Consider the following 23693-nt stretch of genomic DNA (forward strand, 5'->3'; position numbering starts at 1 on the left):
TTGTAATTAGATATATTATAAGTTTAGAGGTAGGAGCACTATAGCTACCCCAACCTAAGTTAAATGGCTATGATCACCAGTAATTCTGTTTTATTGGTGTGAAAGAAAGCAAAAGGATGGTTTAATTTTTTTATTGCACATAATCTATAGATGCATAATTTTGACAAATAAGGTGTTAAGTGAATATCTAATTTTAAAATGGATGGCACTGTAGGACCGGAGGTACTATAGAGGGGTCCTTGCAAAAGGGAAATGGCAAACCAGGCTGGATCGCATTACATAGGTCTCTTCACAATTGTTGGAAGGAACCCTCTTATATCTCCAGGAGATAACCTCCTTTCCAATACTATTCTATCAATACTTATATACCATAGGGCCCCCTACACTTTTTTAATTCTTACCTCTAATCCTACATTTACTAAAACTCAGAGATTCTTGAAATTTCACTGTACAGCTACAATATCTTCGTACCCCACTCAGTTGCTCAACCTTTCAGGAAACATCATCCCAGCCACTCTTGTACTCCAGATATTGATATTGATCTCCTCAACTGTGCGATATTTTGAAACTTTCTGTTCAAGTGTTTAATAATATATCAGAAAGCGTTCATGTGGAGAATATATTCTTTAATATATTGACTTTTAATTTCTAATAAAAAAAACTAAAGCTAACTTTTGGCACCTTATAAGTATATTCTTTTCACACTACCATGGTATGAAAATCAATTGATCATGAATTTTATTGATCCAATTATTTATTCTCCCACAAGATTTCTCTTTCCATCCCACAATCTTAGCAAAGATTACTTAAGCAAGTTGCCGCAATATCTAATCTTATACTTTTGCATCCTTGAATAGTCTCCTTCATTGACTGGATATTTCTAAAGTTTCATCAGTTCAGACATCATCAGGTAACCACAATAAGACAGGTCAGCAGTATCCTGCCTTAATGAAGCTGCAGTTCTCGAGCTGTATTTGTGTTAGTTTGGATTTATATCCCATTTTCAAAATGTATAGGCAACAAATTTGCACAGAACTTCTCCTGTTCATCAGCCAGAAAAATCCTGTTAACATGGTGCCAACACAATGTACGCAATTTTTCTGGGGTTTTGGTGGCCTTTTTAGTAAAGTGGCAGCTGGTGATTGAGAGACATCTAACAGATATCACTCCTTTTGCCTATTTTATAAAGACAGTTGTCCTATGTTAGCCAATTTTACAGATGTTTTATAAAATGAATCATTCACGTTATGACAATTAAGTTACAATAGCTCAAATAGCACATTGTGCCAAAAATAATGATTGCCAGTGTCCCATGTTACTTTATTTATTGTATGTAGAGGAAATATCAAGTCTGATTCCTTGATTAAATTCTTCTGACAAGCAGTGATTACTTGCATGAAGAGCTAGCCTGAAAATTATGAGCCAGTGAGCATTATGGCTGAAATTTTCACTGGCATTGGCATGCTATGCAAGTGTAGAATCCAGTGGCAAGCTATAGGGTGCTATGCCCATTGTCTGCCTGCTGCCACTAGTGTTTTCCTACTGGTGGGTTAAATGATGGGCATTAAATGGCCAATTAATAGCCAACTGAGAGTATCCTCCCCATTGCTGCAGGTATTTTATAGTAGTTAAGGGTCAGCAAGGTGCTGGGTCACATGGCATGGTGAGATGCATCCCTGGTGCCTGAATGTGGGCTCATGGAAGTAGTGAATCTGGTCCCTCCTGTTCAGAAAACCATAGAAAATCGCAGCAGGAATAGGCTTTTCAGTCCTGTTCCACCATTCAAAATGATCAATACTGATCCTTCAACTAAGTACTCTACCTTTCAATCCCTTTACCACTAAGAGCTATATCTTGAAATCATTTGATATTTTGGTCTTAGTTGCTTTCTATGTCAAAGAATTCCACAGGCTCTTCTGGGTGAAGAAATTTCTCTATATGTCAGTCCCTTTATCCTTAGACTGTGACTCATGGTCTGGATACACCAATCATCCTGCATTTACCCTGTTATAGTCCTGTTAAAATATTAATGCTTTCCATGAGATCCTCTCTCGTTCTTCAAAAACTCCAGTGAATATAGTCCTAACCAATCCAGTCTCTCTTCATACCTCAGTCCTGCCATCCCAGGAATCAGTCTGATAAATCTTCGTTACACATGCTCCATACCCAGAACACCCTTCCCTTGATAAGGAGATGAAAACTGCACGCAATACAACAGAAGATGTGATCTTACTGTGTCCCTGTACAATTGCAACAAGACATCCCAGCTTCTGTACTGGATTTCTCTCGCTGTGAAGGCCAACATAACCTTTGCCATTTTCACTTTTTGCTTCACCTGCATTCTCAGTTTCAGTAACTGCTTCACAAGGTCACCCAGGCGTCATCACACCTCCCTCCTCTCCAATCCTATACCATTCAGATAATAATCTGCTTCAATTTTTATTAACAAAGTGGACAACATCACATTTACCTACATTGTACTTCATCTGCAGTGCACATGCCAGCTCACTCAACTTGTCCAAGTCACACTGAAACATCCATGCATCCTCCTCACTGTTCACTGTCCCACCCATCTTTGTGTTGTCGTAAACTTGGAAATATTGAGTTTAGTTCCCTCTATCTAGATCATTAACATATATTATGAATAACTGGAGTCCAAGCACTGACCCCAAACGTAACCCACTAGTCACTGGCTGCCACTCAGAAAACAACCCATTTATTTCCTTTTCTTGTTTCCTGTCTGCCAAGTAGTTCTCTATCCATTGTCAGTACATCACTCCCATGCATTTAGTTTCACATGAAAACCATCTTCATGGGAACTTATCAAAAGCCTTCTGAAAGTCCAAGTAAATGATATCCACTGGCTCTCCCTTCTTCCCTCCACTAGTTACATCCTCAAAAAATTCCAGTAGAATTGTCAAACATGATTTCCCTTTTTGTAAGTTCATGCTGACTGATCCTATCACTGCTTTCCGAGTGCTGTGCTATTAAATATTTTATTATGGACTCTAGCATTTTGCCTATTACTAATGTTAGCTAACCAGTCTACAATTCCCTGTTTTCTTTCTATTTTTAACAGCAAGGGTACATTAGCTGCCCTCCAACGCAAAGGAACTGGTCTGGAATCTATAGAATTTTGAAAAATAACCACTCATGCATCCACTAATTTCTGGGTGGCTGTATGCACAGCACCCATCCCAACCAACCTGTTCAGCAGGGTCAGCCTGATTTGTCGCTATGAGTCTGCCCGACTTATATTTACTCCAGGCCTCTATCACTGCTCCTGATTCAATGCCAATTGCACTCCTAATAGGGGCCACCACTCCAGATGGCACTTTCAGTCTTGACAGTGCCACCCTCTGTTTAGTTATCAGAAAACCAAAGAACTGCAGATGCCGAAAATCAGAAACAAAATCATAAATTGCTGGAAGGTCTGGCAGCATCTATGGGAAGAAAGCAGAGTTAACATTTTAGGTCCAATGACTGAAGAAGGGCCACTGGAAATATTAACTCTGCTTGAGTTTTTTACAGTAATTTCTGATTTTGTTTCTTTCTTTAGTAGGTCTTGCACAATTTAACAGAAAGAAATGTCTATTATTCCTATAATGCAAAGTTTTCTTTTCCTGTTTGAAGCAGCAGTAATACTTTACATTTTTTGTAGTTGACCAGACACAAGTCACAAAATGTTACTCCTACTTTAAAATAAGAAACAAATTGTGTATTTCTTGAGTATTTCCTTTAGTTAGTTATTCTATCAAAATTATGAAAATAAATGTGAAACATTTAACCATAATTTATATTTGAAAGAACCATTCCTAAAACTACACGTGAGAGGCTTTCCCTTTCCTTTGTACATATGGGTGGCATTAGATATGGAAGGATAGCATGGAACTGTTTGATGGTTTGTTTCATTTTAGAGTCATTTTGTACAATATATCAGAGATGAGGTCTGCTTCACAGTTTTCTGGAGAAATTCATAATGTATATTATGGCTGCTTGTCAACATTGTACATCAAAATATCAGCAAGAATACCATCACCCAAAGCTACTGCAGGAATCACTATTTCAGCCAAGGGATTGTCTCTCAGTTTCATCAGCTGTAACTCAGCCACTTATATGTGGAGTTCATGCACAGCTAATCATCAATCACTACACCCATGTTTTTGAGGTAAGCATTAAGTCATTACTAACTACTGCTATCAAAGGGCAATTTCTTTCGATTTTAACCATACTCCAAAAAGCCAAGAAACACAATTTTAAGGGACATATGCCCCAGTCACAGACATCACCAGATGTGCATTATGATGTTACCAAATGCACAACCCTCTTCTGGCAAGCCTTGTCTGTTGCTGTAGCAACAGATAATTATTCAATTTAGCTTTATTTACATAAGCACATTCCAATTTTCAGTAATGGGGGAAAAACCATTAGGCCTTGCAAGTTAACCACTGTAAATTAACATCATTGTAAGTCAACCCCACCTACGCTCCTCATCATATCTCTGCACGCATTTTCTGCCTGGAAGCACTTACAGTTGTTCCTTGAACACATTTCTCTTATCCTTTTCAATAACATTTCCTGTAACAGTGCAGCAATGTCATAATCTTTGAGTGAATGCCTTATGGTTCCCATTCTTACCTCCTGACATTTTGTTTGAAAACTTTCAATCGGAGTCTTCACGAAATCAAACAATTTGTCTTGATCAAATTTGTCAGTTTTCTTGAGAGTTTCAAATCAGTCATCTTGTAGTGTCCCATTTGCAATAACACCTCTCAAATTCTTGATATCCATAATCATCTTCATTAATTGCCTTTTCGTTTATTAAAGCCAACAATTATTTCTTAAAATTGGATAATCAAAACTACGTTTCTTTCGGACTTGCCCAATGCCTTGTACAACTCCAGTAGCAGTACCATGTCTTTAATTTGTGACCATATATGTTATTCTTCGCTAATGGAACCCAGGATCTTTTCACCCTTTTCTATTATGGCATTTTATTGACAATTTCATAGCCTTATCCAGTATAGGCATCGATTTATTTCCTAATCCGCACAATATGCAATGCTGTGCTGCAAGCAGAATGAATGGCTTCAGGGACATAGCTTTATTTGTAACACAAACACGAAGAGGGCATCAGGAAGCATATATCTTAACATGCTGTGTTAATTCAATGTCATTAAAATCAAGCAACACTTCCTTCAGGCTTTCTCTGCCTGATTAATATTGCATAACTAATAACCTGAAAAACAAAATATTTTTAATACGAGATCCTACCTTACTTCGGAGGCTTCAGGCCAATCCTCATCCAGTAATGTCCTTTGAAAAATCTGCTCATTGTTTAACACGATGGCAAAAGCAAATGAAACAACCCACAACATTTCAAAAAAATATTAATTCTCACCATCTCCCAGTATTCATGAAACCTTTGAAAAATTTCCAGGATCCATAGCTGGACTTAAATCTTTGCAAAAGGTAACTCTACATTAAGCCATACTTGATACAAAATACAAAGCTACATTGGAATGTGGCTTTTAATTTTTGAGAATGAATTGTTTATGATTAGACGAATAGACATGTTTGGAAATATTACCTTTCCCCCCCTTCAGTGGCAGGTGGTAACATAGAGGAGCTGAGCTAAAGCTTCAAATAAATGATAGCAAATAGAAATATTTAAGTCAATTTTCTAATGCACTGTTTTCTTTCGAACTGGTTGTGTCTGTCTTTCAAATTTGCTTTATCCCCATTCAAATTTACTGTTCCTAACTAAATTGCTCGGCATTGAGAATTCCCTGCACTATTCCCTGGCAGAAAGTTTAAACTGGTCAGCATTTTATCCTGCACTCCTTGCCTGAGAGACTGTAAACCTTTACTTCTCATAGGACAGTTACTTGAGAATGAAATTCAGAGATTTACATATACAAATTAATAAATTAAAACCTTCTAACTGATTAAAGATTTAACAGCATCTTAGGTTTGTTTAGTAAATCCTCTTCAGAGTTTAGTGCATCCTCATCAGTGGTATGACCTTTTGATCTTTTACTTTATAAATTCTGTGCCTGATACTACCTTTCTCACTAACACCTGAAGAAGGACTGAGACTCTGAAAGTTTGTGTTTTCAAACAAACCTGTTGGACAGTAATCTGGTGTTGTGTGATTTCTGACATTGTCCACCCCAGTCCAAGACCAGCATGTCCACATCATGAGACACGCTAAGTCAGTGATTCATAATGGGAGTTGGTGACTTGTGATAAGGCTTTTGAAACTAACAAGGAACGTAGAAAGGTAAAGGAAGGTGATAAGATATTGACTGATTAAGACAATAGACCTGTTGACTGCAGCATTTATCATTTCCTAATCAAGAGATTGATACCAACGGCATCTGTCTGCAACAGTCTGTAAATAAGCAGTGCCATGTTGTTATGGACCCAGGCTTCTGAAGTAATATTCTTGAATCAACTGTTAGAAATACACAAACATAAGAATTGCGAGTAGATGTAGGCCATTCGGTGCTGTGAGCCTGCTCCACCACTCAATATAATCATGGCTGATCTGTTTGAGTTCCAGTTTTTACATTCCCATCTATCCCCAGTAACCTGATTCCCTTGTCAAAAGAATCAATCACTGCCTTGAAAAATTTCAATTACCTTGGTTTCCACCATCTTCTGAGGCAGATTAGTCAAAACTCATATAGCACTCTGAAAGCAAATAAAAATCCCCTCATCTCTGTCCAAAAAGGGCAACCCTAATTTTAAAACAGTGTCCTCTAGTTCTGGCCTCACCCCAAGAATGAACATCCTTTTCATGTCCAAAATTATGAAGGAACTTCTCTATTTGGAGTTAAAGTGGCTTTGTTGAGTAAAATTAATGGCACCCAGTCCAAGTGGCTCAGACTGTGAACACCTTTAAATCCATTAAGGATTGCTCTACTTTGATTTTCATACTTGCTTTTTACTTAGAAAAGTGTGCTTACCACGTAAACTGGTAGCACACACTGCAGTTCTGAATTTGACATAGAATGTTGTCACATACGTCCACCCCCTATCTGACTGTTAGATTAACTGGTCAGTGCTCTCTACTCACAAGCGGTCTCCTTGTCCCTCTGTGCTAAAAAGCAATGTGAGACAGAGACTAGCAGCCTGTGACTGAGCACTAAAGACTGTGTGTGCTCAGAAAACAATATGAGCCACAGAGAAGGTGGGAACCTGTAAATTGGTGCTGAAGTCAATGAGTGTATACTCAGAAAACAGTATGAAGTGTGCAGAGGTCAGCAAACTTCAAGTCAGCTGTAAAGTGGGGGAGCATTAAGGAAGTATAGAATCAAAGAATTTTACAATACAGAAGGAAACCCTTCAGCCAATTGTGTCAGCACTGGCTCCCAAAAGTGCTACACAGCTAGTTCCATTGTTCAGTCCTACCTCCGTGGCCCTCTAAATTAATCACTTTCAAATATATGTCCAGCTGTCTTTTGAAACCTCATATGGAATCAGCCTCCACCACTCTCCCAGGCAGTGCATTCCAAATCCTAACAACTCTGACGTAAGAAGTTTCTTTTCATAGCACTCCTAGATCTTTTGCTCAGAATCTTAAAATTTTAACTCCCAGCTATTGACATACCAACTATTGGATCCAGACTATCTTTCTTTACCCTATCAAAATTGTTTGTAATTTTGAACACCTCAATAAGGTCACCACTTAATCTTCTCTGGTCCAAAGATAATAATCTTTGTAATCTTTCCTTGTATTTAAAATCCGTCAGTCCTGGTATCATTCTAGTAAATATCCTTTGAATCCTCTCCAGTACTTTAACATCCTTTCTTAAATAAGGTGCCCAGAATTGAACACAATGATACAAACGTGGTCTGACCAATGATTTGTAGAGGTGTAGCATCACTTCCTTGCTTTTATATTCTGTGCCTCTATTTATAAACCCAAATATTCTATAATCCTTCTTAGCAACTGTTTCAGCTTGCCTGGTCACCTTCAGAGAACCATGCATGTGAACCCCAAGGTCCTTCTGCTGCTGTCCTCCCCTCAAATTGTACCATTGAGCCTGCATTGTCTCTTTTCCTCTCCTGTTCCTCCTTCCCTCCATTCTACCATCAATTTGCATATCTGCTGTATTGTCTCACACTGTGCAGAAATACATTCATATCTCATCTGCAAACTATTTATGTCAACATTAATTTGAAAATGAGAAATTTGCTTAATTTCTCACTGTCTGAAATCTAGATCTCCTGAGGTTGTCAGGTGAAATCAATGTGCTTTGTCTCTGACTTTCACTCAGTGCATGTGAAGCAGTTATTTACCATTAAACATGAAATGGGATTATTATTCAAATTGTGAAACAGGCCATTTGCAATCAAGTTAAAGAATTATTTAATAAGTTTTATTTTATTTACTCAAGAAATGTAGGCATCGCTGGCTGGCCAACGTTTATTGCTGGAGGTTAGTCATCTCAGCTCCAGGATATATCTGCAGGCGTTCCCCACAGTAGTGTCCGTGGCCCAACTATCTTCAACTTCATTGAAGGAACGGCGATATATTTTCAAGTCAAGATGGTGAGTGACTTGGAGAAGAACATGCATGTAGTAGTACTCCCATGTATCTGTTGGCCTTGTTCTTCTAGATTGAAGTGTAGTTGTGGGTTTGGAAGGTGCTGCTAAGGATTTTGGTGAATTTCTGCAGGGCATCTTATAGGTAGTACACTTTGTGTTGCAAACAGCAACAAGTGGAGAAAGCGGATGCGGTGTTAATCAAGCAGGCTGCTTTGTCCTGGACAAGGCCCTTAAGTGTTTTCAGAGCTGCACCCACCCAGGCAAGTGAAGAATATTCCATTGCATTCCTGACTTATGCCTTGTCATTTGTGGGGAGTCAGGAGTTGAGTTACTTGCTGCAATATTTCTAGCCTCTGCCCTGCACTTGTATCTACTTTATTTATGTGGCAAGTCCAGGTGAGTTTCTGTTCAGTGGTAACCCCTAGGATGATGATAGTGGGGATTCAGTGATGGTAACACCATTGATTTGAGGTGCATGGTTAGATTGTCTCTTGTTGGAAATGGCTATTGCCTGGCATTTGAGTGGTGCAAGTGTTACTTGCCACTTGTTAGCCCAAGCCTGGATATTATCCAGGTCTTGTTGCATTTGACCATGGACCGCTTCAGTAATTGAAGAGTCGTGTATGGTGTTGAACATTTCTACCTCTGACCTTATAATAGAGGAAGGTCATTAGTGAAGCAGCTGAAGATGGTTGGGCCGAGGACACTACCCAGAGGATCTCCTACAGAAATTGTGCAGTGATACATCACTAGAGGGAATTACTGATTTGCAGTGTTTGAAATGATGCACAGTCTGAGTTTAGACAATGGCACCAGCAGCATAATACTGGAAGGTACTGGCATTGGTGAGCACTTCTGCAGCTGCTGGGCATAAGGTAATGTGTGCGCTGTGCTGTGGAGGTAGGTGCTTAATTTACAAAATGAGCAGTGTAAGAGTGCTTGAGAAAAGTTGCCAGAGGTTCACAGAAGAAACCGTTCATGAGACTCCCCAAAATATGGGAAAATACACCCTTATCTTTAAACTTTATAAAGCAGCAAGTGATAGACAGGTCTAAGTGGTCTCACAACAAATGGATCAAATCAAAGCTCTGCAGTCCTGCAACATCTAGTTGTGAATGGTGGTGGACAATTAAACAATTCAGTAGAGGAAGAAGCTCTACAAATATCCCCAGCCTCAATGATGGAAGAGCCCAACTCATTAGTGCTAAAGATAAGGTCAAAGCATTTGCAGCAAACTTTAGGCAGAAGTGCTGATTAGATTATCAATCTCGGTCTCCTCCTATGGTCCCTAGCATCACAGATATCGTTCTTCAGTCAATTTGAATCACTCCACTTGATATCAAGAAATGGTTGTGTACACTGAATATTGCAAAGACAATGGGCCCTGACAATACTCCAACAACAGTCCTGAAGACTTGTGCTCTACAGCTTGCCTAACCAAGCTCTTCCAGTATGGTTACAACACTGGCACCTACCTGACAACATGGAAATTTGGCTAGTGTGTCTTGTACATAAACAGCAGGACAAAGCTAACCTGGTCAATTACTGCTAAATCAGTCTACTCCCAATCATCAATAAAGTAATGGAAGATCATCAACAGTGCTATAAAGCAATCCTGGCTCAGCAATAACCTGCTCACTGACACCAGGTTTGCATTCCACCAGAGCTACTCACCTCCCTACTTCACTACAGCTTTGGTTCAAACATGGACAAGAGTTTAAACCCAAGGATTAAGTGAGAATGACAGTATGTAACATCAAGGCCGCATTTGACCAAATGTGATATCAAGGAGCCCTAGTAAAACTGAAAGCAATGTGCATTTGGGGAAAAATCTCCACTGATTGGAGACATACCTGGCAGGTAAGAAGATGCTTGTGGTTATTGGAGGTCAATTATCTGCACCAGTCACAACCGGATGTTGCAGGACTGCAGAGCTTGTATTGACCCATTTGTTGTGGGATCGCTTAGCTCTGTCTATCACTTGCTGCTTTTTTAAAGTTTAAAGATAAGAATATATTTTCCCATATTTTAGGGAGTTTTATGAACGGCTTCTTCTGTGAACCTCTGGCAACTTTTCTCAAGCACTCTTACACTGCTCATTTTGTAAAGTAAGCACTAATCTCCACAGCACAGCGCACACATTACTTTATGCCCAGCAGCTGCAGAAGTGCTCACCAATGCCAGTACCTTCCAGTATTATGCTGCTGGTGCCATTGTCTAAACCCAGACTGTGCATCATTTCAAACACTGCAAATCAGTAATTCCCTCTAGTGATGTGTCACTGCACAATTCCAAAGAAGTTGCCTGAGAAAGGCAAATTTGTAGCCCACTTTGCTGACAGGGACATTGCTTGCTGCTGGATGGAGTGTTGGGGCGGAGAGTCACCCTTTTTTCCCTGGGGCAGCAAGAACAAAGGTAAGTGCCATCATCTTCTCACTGCTATCTACCATTATAACTCCAGTGTCGCACCCACCTCCCACCAAGGCTCGTTGTCTATCACTGTCCTGACTGCATTGATATGGTAGAATTGCTTCTACCCAGAATTTGTAATCTACATAGTTGGTTAATACATGAGTTAAGTGCGCAAGTGGCTGATTGACTGGAGTGAACTGAGATGGATGTTGCCCTTGACTGACTGTGGTGAGATCACCTGACTGACCATAGCCCCCTAAACTGGACCAAGGCCTACTCCCTTAGACGTTCAGACTTGGCTAATGGGTTAAAGCACACACATCTTGCTTGTCATTAACCAGTGGTAACGCATGCTGTGGATATAACACTAATATAGCACAGGGTGTAAAACAACATGTCTCTCCCCTTGACAGTTCAGTGCTGGCCAACAAGATGCTCGGCTTTATGACTGCGCCAAAAGACGAGGGAATGCAGGAAATCTGTGAGCATCCAATAAAGCACAAATTAAGTGAGCACACAGAAAACAAATGGAAAAGCCCAAAAATGCAGCCCCCCCCAGTTCTGATGCCTGAGATTGGTGCCTGGCAGTTACTTTGAAATGTGAAGTGTCAGTGAACTCCAAACTGCAATATTGAAGTGTTGTATGGGATTGTAAGGTATACGCTGACTTAAACCTCCCCTGATGTTCTATTTCTGTTAAAGTCAGTGGAAACAAAAATCAAGACTGATATACGGCAATCAGTTGATTCTCTATCACCTTTTGTTAACGCTTCACACAAAGTTATATTTACTCCCATTGTCTATATGTATACATGACACATATTGTGAAACCACTGGCAACTGGTCACTAAGCAGAAATCCCACAAAGTGGTTTAAAAATAACAAATGTGATCTCTCAGAGTAACTAAGACAAATAGGTTACTAAATAGCTCACATTATAACGCAGGACCCACAGGTAGTTTCAAAATTGTTGCGTTTTGATAATTAGTCAGGAGGAAGATTTTATGTTAGTTTGCTTCGAATTAGATATCACTCTTCCTTCATCTGGCATATCATTATGGTGCTTTACTAGTACTGACTACCATGGATGGATGATGCAAGTCGTGCTGGCCATAGAGAATTCCCTGATGTATTAGAGAATGCTGGCCAACATAAATGCCTGGGAAAGGCACTAGTGGGCTGCAACCACCAGGTAAACATTTTGACTTTCAAAATAGGAATTAGCATCATCTTGTTTCTCACCAGCACCTGGGAAAACAGTAACCTGCATATAAATGAGATAAGATTAATAATTAGAAATTAATTAATGCAGATAGGCCCCTCATCCCTCACCTAGTGAGATTCTCATCTTTAAATGGAAAATCTGAATTTTTTTCTCGCTGTCGAGAGTCTCATTTTTCATTCTTGTCATATTTACCTAACTTTCTAACTGTAGCCAACATCATTCAGATTCTGAGAAAATTCCACCCAAAATTATGAATATTTGCAAAGAATAAGGACTGTTTCATATTATTTGTATAACACAGCTGTGCAAGGTGCTATATGATGCAAGTCTTTCTTGATTTAGAACAGCTTGACTGCGTATTGGAGAGTGAATATTTTGATAAATATGCTATACATTGAATATTCAACAAAATATTGTAACAATTCATCTTTAATATTGTTCTTTAAACTTTCAAAAAGTGTTTGCAGGTCGGATGTAGTTTCCATTCCTCCTCAGAATCAATGGGCAAAATTAATTTTGCATTTCTGACAGTGACAGAAATTATTTATGCATGTTTGGAAAATATACTTTTTAGTAATTAAGTATTTATTTTTGCTAAAGGGATTTATATTTTTATTTGGAGATAGTAGGAACTGCCGATGCTAGAGAATCTGAGATTACAAGGTATAGAGCTGGATGAACACAGCAGGCCAAGCAGCATCAGAGGAGCGGGAAAGCTGACATTTCAGGCCTAGACCCTTCATCAGAAATCTGCATCAGCAAGAAGCAGCAAAAGAATTGATTTGTTTTCTGATGAAGGGTCTAGGTCCGAAACGTCAGCCTTCCTGCTCCTATGATGCTGCTTGGCCTGCTGTGTTCATCCAGCTCTACACCTCGTTATCTACATTTTTATTTAATTTCTTTTTAAAAATTAGACAGGTGATATAAAGGTATACACTCAGCTAAGGATGGCTGGGGCTTGCTTTTCATTCTGAAGGATGGCTTAACTGCACAGTGTGCACAAGTTTCTGTAAATTATGACAATAAACCTCAGAAAATTAGCAAGTGAGTATCCACTAAGCTTGTTTGGCAAAAGTACAATTTCAAGGGCATCATTTTGAATCAGAAGTGTAAAACCAGAGACACTGAACTGTTGCCCTACTTTAAACCTCCCCTGATGTTCTATTTCTGTTAAAGTCAATGGAAACAAAAATCAAGACTGATGTAAGACAATCTGTTGATTCTCTATCACCTTTTTTAACGCTTCACACAAAGTTATACTTACTCCCATTGTCTATATGTATACATGACACATATTGTGAAACCCGCTGGCAACTCATCACGAAGCAGAAATCCAACAAAGTGGTTTAAAAATAACAAATGTGATCTCTCAGAGTAACTAAGACAAATAGGTTACTAAATAGCTCACATTATAATGCAGGACCTAAAGGTAGTTTCAAAATTGTTGTGTTTTGATAATTAGTCAGGAGGAAGATTTTAAGTTAGTTTGCTTCGAATTAGACATCACTCTCCCTTCGTTTGGCATATCATTATGATAGCCCTAGCAAGCTTTTAAAAGGTCCTGATATTGAGCAACTAGGATGTACTAATCAAGTCCTGAGCATACTCATCAAAGCACATTCATCAATGCAGATGACGTTTCATAGCAGTGAAGGGACTAAAGGCAACAATTCCAATCCCTAAGGTCATCATGAAAGTGCTCCTTAATATCAGTGCTGCATTCGTTCATAGTGGTGTTATTGGATTTCTAACAGCAGCATATACTGAAATGATGCATGCTACTGATGCTGCGGCTCACAGAGCTAGGTATCTGAATGGTGTTCTGTGCAGCATATTGATTGGTGCTGTCTGAGAGAAGGTTGCTGGAGGGATGCTTGCATCCTCAAGTCTATCACTGGCCAGCATCGAGCGCTCTGCAGTTCCAGCTTTCGCCTCCACTGGCAAGGTCTGCCATTAACAGCAAGAAGCAGCAAATCGAAGAAAGAAGGGACAAAGAACAAGGACTATTTCTTTCTGGATTGAAAATAAAGAAAAATAATTGATTTGTTTCCTCTGACTCCAAAGGTGGAAAAAGTATTTGAACGATAGTGTTGGTCATGAAAGCAAATCTACACAAGAACCATCATTGCTGCAAGTGCCCAGAGTGCTATGAGGCAACCAGGATGGCAGCTCTCCGACGGATGGAACCACAGAATTACTCTGAATGGCAGCACGAACCATATGGATATGGTGGTTTCAGCTCACAGACGCTGCCATCTTCATCCGGAGCTGCTGCCAGGAATAAAACCAAGCTCATCCCGACCTCCCGTGATAGTGGACCGATTAAAAGCCAGAATAAGAGTGCACCTAAGGTGAATGGTAACAGTAGTGGATGGTGGCCGGAGTGTACATGTTCTACACGTGACTGGTATGAACAGGTATGGCCCGTAATATTTTTTCACTTAAACCCTTTTGAGCCCTGTGTAGCAAGGGATACAGCCTAGATGCAGCAGTGGAGTTTGGTGCATCTATCTGCTTGAATGATTTTTATGATTGTGAAATATGCCATCAATAATAGCTATGTGCATTCTCTGCACAGTGGAATTGTAAATTTTCCCAGTGAATGAATAATTTGAATTTCTATTGTTCAGACCCTGTAATGGTATGTGCCATCCTGCTGCAAATCATCAAAAGGCTTTAGTTGCTTTTTTGTAGGTTTATATTTGTCATTTTTGTGTAACCTGTTATCATGGGTTAGTAATATATTGATGGAATATAAATGCCAGCTCCACTTTCTATCCTGACCTAATCCTAAGCAGTGGAGAAAGCTAGGAAAAATAATAGTGTGAAATAAAATGGAGACTGAAAAATCATTCACTGTACAATATGAATAGGAGCTATTATGAGCAGTTGATCAAAAGATTTTCATTGGGACTGCTGCTAGGATACAGTGAGATTTTTTTAATACATGCTGAAACATATGTATGACATAGATTCACATAGTGATTCGCCTGTTGAATTTATTATGAAATAATTCTGAGAAAGATTTTGATGTTTAGCTGCATTTTTTTGTTTCATTATTTATAATAAATTGTGACATTTCCACTATAATTTGAATTATAGTCTGAATAGATTCTATGCTTTAGATATTGTTCCTAGAGACCACCCCCCGCCACCTCCCCCAAAGAACTAACACGGCTGATTGCATTAGACTTACATCAAGCACAAATGTTTGTGCAGGGCTGCACCATCCAGGAGGAGTGGGGAAGGAAGCAATGGACAAACAGTATTCTGGTTCTGAGAGCTATTATTGTTGTTGCTTAAAGCTCAATATTGTCGACATGCCTACTCTGACAGGCAGTGCACGAACAGGAATGTGATCATTTTGTAAATGCCATCCCATGTCTCTTCTTCTCTGTACTCCACTTTCAAAATTGCATACTCCATCCTGAATTCTTTAAGAATAATAAAAAAAAACGACGCCGGCTCTGATGTGAGATGTGGAGTCGCTCATCTGTGCTGTGTGATGTCACTGCTGAGCACATCATACATACAAAAACCAAACTTTAACCCTTTGAGTGCCGCTTTATTTAGATGATCCTTGTAGATCCAAAATTGATATTATATTAATAAGTATTCACACTGAGGTACTTTAAATACATTAATCCTCTGCTGTAAATGTGGAGAGACACTTTATATAAATTAATACATTTATGAATAAAAGAGGAATGCCAGGTAATCTGGGATGAGATTGGCATCTGAATAATCAGTTTTAGGACAATGTTGATCTTGAAGATTTGTTATATTTTAAGTAATGTAGGAATTAAGTAAATATTAAGGACCAGAGGCAGCATGTTACAAGGATTTGTGCATTGCAAATTATGATGTTCTCAGCTATCAGGGAATGACGTCTACATCTGAATAATATTCCTCTTCGCACGTTTTGAAAGAAGCGTATGCATTTTCCAGTCAGGTTTAGCAAATCTTAATGGGCACTGTTTTTGTAAGATTCATGAAATCATACAGAAGTAAAGTGTGACCTTTATGCTTATGGTAGCTCTTCAAGAGAGGACTCTAATTTATCAGAGATAATGGGAACTGCAGATGCTGGAGAATCCAAGATCATAAAATGTGAGGCTGGATGAACACAGCAGGCCCAGCAGCATCTCAGGAGCACAAAAGCTGACGTTTCGGGCCTAGACCTTTCATCAGAGAGGGGGATGGGGTGAGGGTTCTGGAATAAACAGGGAGAGAGGGGGAGGCGGACTGAAGATGGAGAGAAAAGAAGACAGGTGGAAAGGAGAGTATAGGTGGGGAGGTAGGCAGGGGATAGTTCAGTCCAGGGAAGACGGACAGGTCAAGGAGGTGGGATGAGGTTAGTAGGTAGGAGATGGAGGTGTGGCTTGGGGTGGGAGGAAGGGATGGGTGAGAGGAAGAACAGGTTAGGGAGGCAGAGACAGGCTGGACTGGTTTGGGGATGCAGTGGGTGGAGGGGAAGAGCTGGGCTGGTTGTGTGGTGCAGTGGGGGGAGGGGACGAACTGGGCTGGTTTTGGGATGCGGTGGGGGAAGGGGAGATTTTGAAGCTGGTGAAGTCCACATTGATACCATTGGGCTGCAGGGTTCCCAAGCGGAATGTGAGTTGCTGTTCCTGCAACCTTCAGGTGGCATCATTGTGGCACTGCAGAAGGCCCATGATGGACATGTCATCTAAAGAATGGGAGGGGAAGTGGAAATGGTTCGCGGCTGGGAAGTGCAGTTGTTTATTGCAAACCGAGCGGAGGTGTTCTCCAAAGCTGTCCCCAAGCCTCCGCTTGGTTTCCCCAATTTAGAGGATGCCACACCGGGTACAATGGATACAGTATACCACATTGGCAGATGTGCAGGTGAACCTCTGCTTAATATGGAAATTCATCTTGGGGCCTGGGATAGGGGTGAGGGAGGAGGTGTGGGGGCAAGTGTAGCATCTCCTGCGGTTGCAGGGGAAGGTGCCGGGTGTGGTGGGCACCTTCCCCTGCAACCGCAAGAGATGCTACACTTGCCCCCACACCTCCTCCCTCACCCCTATCCCAGGCCCCAAGATGACTTACCATATTAAGCAGAGGTTCACCTGCACATCTGCCAATGTGGTATACTGTATCCATTGTACCCGGTGTGGCTTCCTCTACATTGGGGAACCAATCAGAGGCTTGGGGACAGCTTTGCAGAACACCTCCGCTCGTCTCGCAATAAACAACTGCACCTCCCAGTCGCGAACCATTTCCACTCCCCCTCCCATTCTTTAGATGACATGTCCATCATGGGCCTCCTGTAGTGCCACAATGATGCCACCCGAAGGTTGCAGGAACAGCAACTCATATTCCGCTTGGGAACGCTGCAGCCCAATGGTATCAATGTGGACTTCACCAGCTTCAAAACCTCCCCTTCCCCCCCGCGTCCCAAAACCAACCCAGTTCGTCCCCTCCCCCCACTGCACCACACAACCAGCCCAGCTCTTCCCCTCCACCCACTGCATCCCAAAACCAGTCCAGCCTGTCTCCGCCTCCCTAACCTGTTCTTCCTCTCACCCATCCTTTCCTCCCACCCCAAGCCGCACCTCCTTCTCCTACCTACCACCTCATCCCACCTCCTTGACCTGTCCATCTTCCAAGGACTGACCTATCCCCTCCCTACCTCCCCACCTATACTCTCCTCTCCACCTATCTTCTTTTCTCTCCATCTTCGGTCCGCCTCCTCCTCTCTCCCTGTTTATTCCAGCACCCTCACCCCATCTCCCTCTCTGATGAAGGGTCCAGGCCCGAAACGTCAGCTTTTGTGCTCCTGAGATGCTGCTGGGCCTGCTGTGTTCATCCAGCCTCACATTTTATTAACTCTAATTTATCGCTTCCCAAAAGCTCAGCAATCATTTTCCTTTTTCACATTTTTGTCTAGTTTCCATATGAATTGACGTTTAATACTCTTTTCAGACAGCGCATTGTGCAGCAAAAGCTTACAGCAAAAAAAATTCTCCACCCCTCCATTGATTCCTTTGCCCATTACCTTAAATCTGTTCCTTTTGGTTACCAAAAAACAGTTAACAAGTGCAAACAGTTAACATTTTGTGTATTCTATCCAAACAACTCAAAATGTTGCCATCTCCATTAAATCTGTCTTTAACTTTCTCTTCTAAGGGACATGATCCTTAGTGAAATGGCTCAACAAAGGCCAACATCCCATCACCAGTCCATCCTTTATTTACATGTGGAGAGTCCACGACAGTCATCCAGCTCCCTTAGAGCCGGCTCACAATGTGAACAAGATGTCCGACATTCCTGTTCTTATCTGTTAGCTAGGGCTCCCTGATTGAACCAGATTAACTGGCCCATAAAGGAACTCTTACTCTATGAGAAAAAATATATAGTTTGCTGGAAAATGTCAGCAGGTCTGGCGGCGTCTGTGGAGAGAAATCAGAATTCACGTATTGGATCAAGTGACCCTTCTTTGGAACTGATGGTAGCTAGGAAAATGACAGTTTGTACATAGAAGATGGTGTGGGGGCCGGGGGTGAGGAGTAAATGATAGATGGGAATAAAGCCCAGAGAAAGAGAAGAGCAGCTGGACAGACAAACGAGCGGATAATGATCTGGCCAGAAGGGTACATAGCTATTAATGCAAATTGTTAATGGCAAGCAATGGTTGCGTGTAGTAGCAGACTATGTGATAACAAGGCCTGGTGTGTGGGATTTGGGTAAGGACATGGGAGAGCTGAAGCCCTAAAGTTATTGAACACAATATTGAGTCTGGAAGGCTACAAGATACCTAAGTGGAAAATGTGGTGCTGTTCTTCCAGCTTGTGCTGAGCTTCTCTGGAGCACCACAGCAAATCTGAGACAGAGATGTTGGCCAGGGAACATGGTGGTGTATTCAAGTGGCAGGCAACTGGAAGTTCTGGGTCTTTTTTGCAGACAGATCACAAGTGTTCTGCGAAACAGTTAGCCAGTTTATGCTTCGTTTCCCCAATATTGAGAAGACTACATTGTGAGCAGCGATTGTGTGAAGTTAAATTCTATGAGGTCCACCTGGCTGCTCTCTTTATTATCGCTTCTCAAGTCTTGACATAATTGAAACACCTCAAACCTGTTGCTTTTTTTTGAAAATTTCCTTTAGCTTTTGTTCTCTAACATTTATTAGAATTTTGTTACCATATCATTTATGCAATGTGGGCAAGCTCAAAACCCATATTTACTTAGGTGCAAGAAATCTACTATGATTTGAATGGTGACTGCGAATTGTGATACTTACAAGGCATTTGTTAAAAAATTATTAGGTGGGTAGCTAAATTTGAAGATCAACATTTTCTTTGCAATTGTAAAACATGCTAAATATTTTCAGTATGTATTTAGACCTTTGTAATCCTTTTCTTCTACAAAATAAAGATTTCTTACAAAGTCAATGACTTGCAATATAAATTAGGAGTAAGAATGTGAATGTGATCTTGTGATAGTGCGATGTAGCACTCCAACCCCAAGCAGTTTTGTGTCTAATCACTTGTGGTGTCAGAAAACAGGTTGCTATTTTGCACATAGTAACTGAGACAATGATTCTGTTATGTGGCCACGAGTTGTGCACGGTCCGGAAGGAGAGATCACATCTGGAATGCAACACAGCCTGAGTGAGTGTACAGTTTGAGGAATTTGGAGGCAGTGTGGGAATAGAACTGGTAATTATTTGCTTTCTCCATTTTAGAAGTTTAAAATTTAGAACTCTCGTTACAAGGTTAATAAATTAGCTGACTCAGCTATTTGAGGGACAGTTATCAGCCAGTCACCTGAAACATGAATAGGACCTCAATAAGTGTTGATTGCTATTGAAGCTTAACTAAATAAGTCATCTCAATTCACCTTAGCTCTATTTAAAACAGGGCCAGTTGAATGTGTATGATCAGATAGCTGCACACACTTAGGAAGGAGAGATCACATCTGTAGTGAGATGCAGTTTGGGAGAAAATATCAGTGAATTTGGAGCAGAGCAGAAGAGTTGCTTTTTGCTTGCTTTTTTGGCTCAAAGTTTGTAACATTTATTTTTAAGTGGGATAAATTGAGGTCTAGGATTGAGAGCCCAGCACAAGAGGCTATGACATCACAGAAAAATCATATGTTCATTGGTTGGTAATAGCTATTAATTTGACTTTCCTTTATTGACTACTTTTAGAGTGAAAGGAAATGGGGCAAATGTTTACAGGTTATAAACAAAATGCCAACAGGAAAATTTTTAAAAATTGAATTCATAACTAATTAAATAAACTAGAGATACAGATCATGCAATGTGTTGTGCTGGTGTGATGTGAGAACCGTTGGACCTCATTGTGGTTTGTAATTACCACATCTGTAGCAGGTATTGATTGCTTGAGGAACTCCAGCTCAGAGCTGATGAGATGGAGTATGAGGTTTGAAACTGTGACACATCAGGGAGGGGGACAGTTACTTAGACACTGTCGCAGGAGACACACACGCCCACTTTGAGTAACTACCACTAATTTGGTCAGGGACAGGAGGATGTGGCTATGAGTGAGGCAGGCAGAGGGATCCAGGAAGTGACTTCAGTCTTTGAGCATGTCTAACAAGCTTGAGATTCCTGTTCCTTGTGTGAATGAGAGCAGGAGCTGTAAAGGAGATGAGCAAACTGATCATAGCATCGTGATACAGGGAGCCATTCAAGATTGGGGGAAGAAAGAAAGCTATGGTTGTAACGGAGTAGTATAGCCAGGGAAATAGTCACTGTTCCTTATCAGCAATGAGAATCCTGGAGGCAGTGTTGTGTACCTGGTAGCCATGTTCGGGATGTCTCATCTGGGCTGCCGAGGAAATTGGAGTGGGAGGGGAAAGATCTAATTGTCATGTTCAACCATGGTCCGATGGTATCAGCAGAGAGAGGAAAGAGGTTTTGATCAGCGAATATGAGCAGCTAGGCGCACAATTAGAAAGAGGAACCAAAAAGGTAACAATGTCCAGTTTAATATCTAAGGTAAGAGCCAATTGGCACAGGGTCAACATGATTAAAACAGCAAACGTGGTTGAAAGATTGGTATGGAAGGAACAGATTTGAATCCATAAGACACTGGCACAGTACTGGAGAAAAGTGAACTGTTCTGATGGGACAGCTCCACCTGAATCATGCTGGGACTAGATTCCCAAAGCTAAGGTTATGGATAGGATTTTAAACTGGATTCAGTTGCATGGGAAACTATGGAAAAGGTTAAAATTGGGGAGGGCTCAGGTCATTAAAGTATCCAGAACAAGTAATAACACAGAGTCAGGAATCTAACTTCAGGCACAATGGATGAAGGGATGTCTATGAGAAGGGAGGTAATCAATGTAGGACTGAGGATGTTGTACTTAAATGCATGTAATATATGAAACAACAAGGCAACTGAGCCTTTAGTGCAGATTGAAATTAGTAGGTATGATATAGTGGGCATTACAGAGGTGGCTGCAAGGGAATCAGGGCTGAGAACTAAATACCCATGGATTTGTGTTCTGTCAAAAGTGCAGGAAGTTGGGCAAGGTGAGGTTGCCTTGCTATTAAGAAATGAAATTAAATTGATAGGAAGAAGTGATATAGAGTTGGAAGTCATAGAATCTGAAGGTAGAGCTGAGAAGCTACAAAAAAAATGATCCTACTGTGAGTTGTGTACAGGCCTCTGAGCAGTAGTCAGCATGTGTGACAGAAAGCAAATCAGGAGATCAAAAAGGCATGTGAGGAAGGCACTATTACAATCATTGTAGGGGACTTCGCTATGCAGGTGGACTGTGAAAAATCACATTGGTAGCAGATCCTAAGAAAAGGAAATTGTGGAATATTTACATGATGGGTTTTATGGAGTGGTTTATGATTAGAGCCTAACTGGGAACAGACAGGATGGATTTGGTGATGTGCAATGAGATAGGCTTGATTAGGAAGCTTCAAGGTGAAGGAACCCCTGGGGACGTTGACCACAATATGTTGGAATTCACCTTGCAGTTTGAGAGGGAGAAACTGGAATCAGATGTTATGGTATTATGATTAAGTAAAGATAACTACAAAGACAGTCATAGAGTAATACCAGCATGGAAACAGGCTCTTCGACACAACCTGGTCCATGCTGACATTGATGCCTATTCAGCCAGTTCCAACTGCCTGCATTTGGTCCATATCCTTTAAACCCTTGCCATCCATGTACCTATCTAAATGTTTTTTTTTAATGTTGCTGTACCTGTCTTAACCACTTTCTCTGGAAGCCTATTCCATATACGTACTACTCTCTACATGAAGAAGTTGCCCCTCAGGTCCATCTTCAATCTTTCCCCTCTTACCTTAAACCTATGCCCTCTAGTTTTCAAATGCCCGTCCCTGGGAATTAAAAAAAAGCTACATGCATTCATTCTATCTATGCCCTTGCTGATTTTATACACCTCAATAATGTCACTCCTCTTTCTCCTACGTGAGAGAGGACCCTGGCAGGTAGAATGGTGGAGCAGCAATAGCAGGAGTTTCTGGGACAATTTGGGAGGCACAGCAGAAATTCATCCCAAGGAAGAAGAAACGTATTAAGAGGCATCCATGGCTGACAAGGGAAGTAAGAGACAACATAAAAGCTAAAGAAAAAGCATGCAATTTGGTGAAGATTAATGGAAAAGTAGAGGATTGGAAGCCTTTAAAAAAAAACCAACAGGAGATAACTTTTTAAAAAGAATGGGGGAGAAGATGAAATGTGAGGGTAAGCTTGCTAGTAATATAAAAGGAGATTACAAGAGTTTTTTTTTAAATATAAACAAAGTAAGTTAAAAACAAGGGTAGATATTGGATTGCTGGAAAATGAGGCTGGATAATTAATAATGGAGAACAAAGAAATGACAGAGGAACCAAATAGATGCTTTGCATCAATCTTCACTGTAGAAGGCACCAGTAGCAACCGGAACTTCAAAGAGAGTTGGGGGTATAGTTAAGTGTAGTGGTGATCACAAAGGAAAAATTGTTGAGAAAGCTGACAGATCTGAAGGTAGATAAAACACCCAGACCAGATGAACTGCATTCCAGTGTTCTGAAGGAGATAGCTGAGGAGATTGTGGAGGCATTAGTGGTGATCTTTCAAGAATAACTGGAGTCAGCGAGCGTCCCAGAGAACTGGAAACTGGCTAATGTAACACTCCTGTTTAAGTAGGGAGGGAGGCAGAAGGCAGATCATTTTTGGCCAGTTAACCTGACTTTGACCATTTGAAAGATTTTAGAGTCTGTTATTGAAGATGAGATTGCAGAGTATTTGGAAGTTTATGGTAAAATAGGGCTGGGTCAGCACGGCTTCATCAATCCTATTTGGATTTCCAGAAGGCCTTTGACAAGGTGCCACCTAGGAGGCTGCTAAATAAGATAGGATCCCTGGTGTTAGGGGCAAAGTAGCATAGGATTGGTTGATTGGCAGAAGACCGGGATCTTTTTCAAGATGGGAGCTGGTGACTGGTGATGTTCCGCAGGGTCAATGTTGGAACCACAACCAATCACAATATA

The 23693-nt window shown here is 40.7% G+C and overlaps 1 protein-coding gene across 7 annotated transcripts in view; it reads left to right on the forward strand.

Moving 5' to 3' along the window:
- dlg3 (discs, large homolog 3 (Drosophila)) overlaps positions 1 to 23693 on the forward strand; it is a 483556-nt gene that overhangs the window by 169609 nt on the left and 290254 nt on the right. For 3 of the 7 annotated variants that reach the window (XM_048544762.2, XM_048544764.2, XM_048544765.2), the window contains exon 1: positions 13882 to 14610. The exons of the other annotated variants lie outside the window; for them this stretch is intronic. In XM_048544762.2, coding sequence (XP_048400719.1) covers positions 14290 to 14610 — 321 coding nt within the window. In that variant the 5' untranslated portion in view covers positions 13882 to 14289. Of the gene's footprint in view, positions 1 to 13881; positions 14611 to 23693 lie in introns of those variants that run through there. 7 annotated transcript variants of the gene reach the window in all.

This window comes from Stegostoma tigrinum, chromosome 15, assembly GCF_030684315.1.
Source record: "Stegostoma tigrinum isolate sSteTig4 chromosome 15, sSteTig4.hap1, whole genome shotgun sequence".
Taxonomy (NCBI): Eukaryota; Metazoa; Chordata; class Chondrichthyes; order Orectolobiformes; family Stegostomatidae; genus Stegostoma; species Stegostoma tigrinum.